Source organism: Myotis davidii, unplaced genomic scaffold (genome assembly GCF_000327345.1).
Source record: "Myotis davidii unplaced genomic scaffold, ASM32734v1 scaffold1350, whole genome shotgun sequence".
In the NCBI taxonomy this organism is placed as follows: domain Eukaryota; kingdom Metazoa; phylum Chordata; class Mammalia; order Chiroptera; family Vespertilionidae; genus Myotis; species Myotis davidii.
In genome coordinates this window covers 807,498-812,106 of record NW_006283656.1, presented here as the reverse complement: position 1 = coordinate 812,106, position 4,609 = coordinate 807,498, and the positions used below count along the sequence as shown (strand labels likewise).

Sequence of the window (4,609 nt, the reverse complement as noted above, 5' to 3'; positions counted from 1 at the left end):
GGCCCCGGGCCAGGCCGGCAGCCGCCGGGGAGCGCAGCCCCGGGCTCCGCGCACAAGCCGCAGGTGGGAGCAGGAGCTGAGCTGTGGGCGGCCAGCTCCGCGCCGCTCCTCGTCTACCCGGAACTCGTGGGTGCTCAAAGGGCCACGGGGGTTCCCAGGGAGCCCACGTGGGTCAGGGACGGGTGGCCCCAAGTACGCCTAGGAACGGGCCCCGAGCTCGGACGCCCAGGGCACGAGGTTTTCCAGGGTTGAATTAGCCCTGGTGTAGGCAGTCTTGCATCTGGGCAACCCCCACCTCCCAGCCCCCATACCCATTGTTCAGACTTCCCAGAGGGGTGAGGAAATAACCCCATTCATATTCAAGGATAAAAATATATATAAAAATAAAAAGCATCCCACCCCTCATGACTACAGTGTCCACTTAGAGATTCCAGAGCCTTCCATGGCAGGGAGAGGGGTTGGTGAAACTGTTCACAGGAGAAGGGTGGAAGGCAAAAGCAAAAGAAGACCTTTCGATGAAAACCCATAGTACAGAAGACAGAGCTATGCCTGCTCCCTTAATGAACCACATTTATTAAAAAATTACTAGGACTGTACATGAAAATCCAAGGTCTCTAAAAAGCCTACAGGAGCTGTGGCATCGGGTTTTACTTTCTTCACATTACCAAGTTGGGTAGTGGGGGTGGCGAAGGAAGAGGACGAAATAGGAGTTTCCCTTAGACACGGTTCAAGTTAAGTAGAGAGTAGCTGAATACATTCTTAACTATCTAAAAAGTAAACAGAACATTCCCCAATTCGGCTGGGATGAGGAGAGAAAGGATCCCCCCCCCACCCCCCGCCCCCGCAGCTGTTGCCAGGTGATCTGCACATTCTGTCCAAAAGCCAAAGCACCGATTTTACATCATCTCAGACACACAGGTAGACTATTTGTACAATATATTCCACATTATTCTACAGTGTATCTAAGCACACAAACTGTACACTTTAAATTTTTCTTTTTCGTTCATTCTTTTTTCCTTTAGGGGGGGGGGTGATTCCCTCCCTTGTCCTCTCCTGAGTCTTATGAGCCACCCGGGCACACAGCAGAGGCCTAGCCAGCGAGGCAATCATGAACAGGGCAGACATGGCTTGTGCTGAAAGCCTGGGAGGAATCCAAGTCAGTAAGACCAATACCTTCTTTTACAAAAGTTTTTCTTGCCTCCCAGGCCTAACATCTTTTGTCCCTTGCAGAAGGTAACAGCAAAAAGTCCCCTGTTGAAGCTTAAGGACCAGCCCTTCTCTTCTAGAAGCAAAATACCTTAACCGATTCTGGGCTTCTATATGCTCACAGATTTAAAAAACAGAAATAAGAACCAAAGCTTTGAACTCATTGGATAGCGCTCAGCACTCCATCTTCGCAGCCCCATTCTCTGAATGTTTAGTGTTTCCAATAAATAAATCCAGAACTTTGAATGACCTTCAAATTTTAAAACCCTTCCAAGTCCTCAATTAACTGTATTTCAGAAAGAAAAAAATAAAATGCTAGGCTTGTTTCCATTACCTGCAGCAATCAAAAAGCTTTGGCACCTTCTTTTAGAGAATTGCACAGAACAGGATGCATCAAGGTGGAAGGCAAACATCTTTTTGGCAACCTAGGCAAAGGAGACAACAAAAAAACACCACCAAGTTCATCTGCAAAAACTTAGCTCGTTTTGATGAGGTCAAAACCACTCTTTAGGGAGTTGTGTAAAAAGCATAATAGCCCCCCATGCCTTTTGAGGTGTCTTTACTGTATTCTTCGACGTTCATGTCCTCACACTTTATGGAGGGAGAATTTTCATTGCTAGAGGAGCTGGGAGACAGCCGCCTTCGCTTACAAGCGCTGGTGTACACTCCCGAATCGTTGGAATCCAGAGACTTGATGGAAGGGGGAGTCTCTATCCAAGAAGAGCTCATTTCTTCTTTGACTTTCTCCTTGGAGAGCTGATCTTCAGAGAACACAGGGGGGCTGGTTCTGGAGGTCCATGGGAGTCCGGCGGCCATCTTCCTCTGATAGGAACCTCGACCTCCCCACCCTGCCATTGCAGGGAAGGCTGGGTCAGGGTAATACCCCAGGGCATGGGATGTCTGCAGGGGCAAGGATTTAATGCCATAGGGGAGCAAGGTGCTGGACGTATACTCAGACTCATAGGAACCGATGTCTAGTTTGTTGGTCCCAGGCTGCTGGACAGGCGTGACAAGCCACCGCTGGGGAGGGTTGGCCACCTCTTCGTTCTGTTGGGGTGAAAGGAGGCCGTTGGTCTGTGGCACGGTTCTCTCGCCGTTATAATATCGGGCTTGAGGTAAAGTGTTGACAAAGGGCTCCGGGAAGAAGGACTGGACGCCGTACCGACCTCCAGGGACAATCTGATGGGATCTAGGAGAATCCGTGGGAGATGGAGTTAACCTGTCATTTTCTGAAGCGGTGTACATGCTACAATATAAAGAAAAACACTTAAAAAAACAACAACCCTAATGTTGTCCCCAAACAAACCAAATTCCCAGAAATGAAAACGCACTGGTCTGCTGGTGTGGAGGGACAGAGGTAGGAGACGCCCTGGCCCATTTGAACTTGGACTCTTGGCTCCAGGGGGTAAATTTCCCCACCACGTAAGAAAAAGTTCCCTCCCACGTATTAAGTATTTAAACTATAGGAAGTCCACCTTTGCAGATCCTAGGATTTGAGGAACTCAGCGCAACAACTCTCCCTTCTCCCCTGTCAGTGTGATGGGAGGAATGCCACATTTAAAAGGCATTTGCAGAGCCTTTTTGTTGATGTGAAAATCACATCCTCTTAGGGTCAGGTTTTTCTTATGTAAAAGAAAAAAGGGGGGGGGGAGTAGTAATACGGCTCCTGAGAGGGTCAGAAAGTTGGGATCACATGGAAAGATATGTAAATGCAGATTATGAAAATGTCAAATCTCCACTCAAATGTTAAAAAGAAAAATGCCCCCCCCCCTTTACATTTCTTTAGAAATTAACAAAAGCCTTCTGTGAAAATTCTAAAGCAAGGTTAGTTCAGGCAGAAAAAAAAAAAAGATAAAAATAAAAACAGAAAATCTCAAAATATGAAAGCTTTTCCCAGAATATGGTCTTAGGAAAGTGTCTGATGACGAGTGTCCTGTTCCCAGGTGACACGCAAGCATGGACAAAAGCAGCACTTACGAATCGTAGTTGTCCCTGAAGCCTTTTGCAAAGGGGTTGTGATCAATCTTTAGTTGCGTTATCTGGATGGGGGAGAAAAATGGTTGTTGAGTGCTTTAGCACACTGGGCCTAGCTTGCCAGAGTCTTGGGACATCTGGGGCACTCACGTCGGTGTTTTGGTAGGCCGTCACGGCAATGAACTGCGTTTCTGAGAAGGTAAAGGTCTGAGTCTTTGAGGGCTCATTCAAGTCCTCCACGCCATCCTCTGTAACTTCAACAATGTGCAGTCGTGGCTGGTACTTGTGTAAAGACTGTAGGACTATCATCTGGAAGTGGTACAGGAATAGAGTGGCCAAATCGAAACAGTCTCTTAAAGGTTCAACAAAAGTAGACGTTAACAAACTACATATTTTGGAATGGGGCTCCCGCTCGCTCCCCAACAGCAGCTACCATTTTCTATTGCCATTTTTAAGATCTTATCGTTGCCACTTTTGTAACAAAACCTAGCTGGATGTGCATGTTTCGAAAGCACTCTCTCCTCTTGATTTCCTAAGTCCCCCAAAGATTTCAGTATTTCTGTTCCTAATAGTCAACTCACTGTTATGGAAATCCAGTGTGAAAGTGAGAATGACAAGGTCAAAAGAAAAAGAAAAAAAAAGCTTAGAAATAGGCGAGTAAACAGGTAAAACCAGTGAAGAGTCAGGGAACTTGTTAGAAAAGAGATCACCAGCCAGAAGACATCCCCCTCCTCTGTCACCCTACCTGAGTGTTGTTGTTATTGGCGCCTTTGTTATTGGTGAGTTTTAATTTCCCAAAGGAAATCTCCTGTCTCATCCAGTGGGAACCAGTATTAGGAGACTCTGGGTGGACGTACATTTTGTTGCCTAAGAGAAAATGAAACAAAACACAGAACCTAAGCCTAGAGGGCTGTTTACAAATGGAGCGGAGGGAGGGATGTCCTGTTATCTATGGGCCAGGTTTAAGAGCAGGACTTACAGCACAAATCTCCCCAGCACGAGCTGCTTAGAAAGGCCAATGGAGACCATTAGACTCCACTGGTACATCCCATCACACCCCTTGCAGAGCCGGTGTGCCCCCAGGCCTTCCTTGACAAGGTGCTCATCTTAACAGGACCTCAGCATATAAAAATGGAGGCAACAGGGGAGGCCTCGTGTAGCTCAGGGAAAGCTCGAAGGGCAACATCTGATGGAAATGGTTGCAATTTTTATGGGTGGGATTCCACCTGGGGAAGGCTTTCTCAGGTGGAAATTAGGATGCCAGGAGCCCTTGACACCCGGAGAGTTTATGACAATTCCTTCCTCAAACCTGGAAATCGGGGGGGCTGCAGTAGGGTTATGGTTAAAGCTCTGTATATTGGAAAGCAAGAAATCTGACTTAGCAATTCTCTCCTTCAGCCAAACACTCAAGACAAGGAACTCATGCTCA

At 47.1% G+C, this 4,609-nt stretch overlaps 1 protein-coding gene across 2 annotated transcripts in view; it reads right to left on the bottom strand.

Moving 5' to 3' along the window:
* Positions 1–553: 553 nt before the first annotated feature.
* Positions 554–4,609, bottom strand: part of EOMES (eomesodermin) — a 5,504-nt gene continuing 1,448 nt past the window's right edge. The window contains exons 3-6 of one of the 2 annotated variants that reach the window (XM_015565970.1): positions 3,926–4,047; positions 3,331–3,489; positions 3,184–3,245; positions 554–2,452 (exon numbers count right to left, since the gene is read on the bottom strand). In XM_015565970.1, the coding sequence (XP_015421456.1) occupies positions 1,714–2,452; positions 3,184–3,245; positions 3,331–3,489; positions 3,926–4,047 (1,082 nt within the window). In that variant the 3' untranslated portion in view covers positions 554–1,713. The remainder of the gene's footprint in view (positions 2,453–3,183; positions 3,246–3,330; positions 3,490–3,925; positions 4,048–4,609) is intronic. The other variant, XM_015565974.1, reaches the window with a different exon arrangement.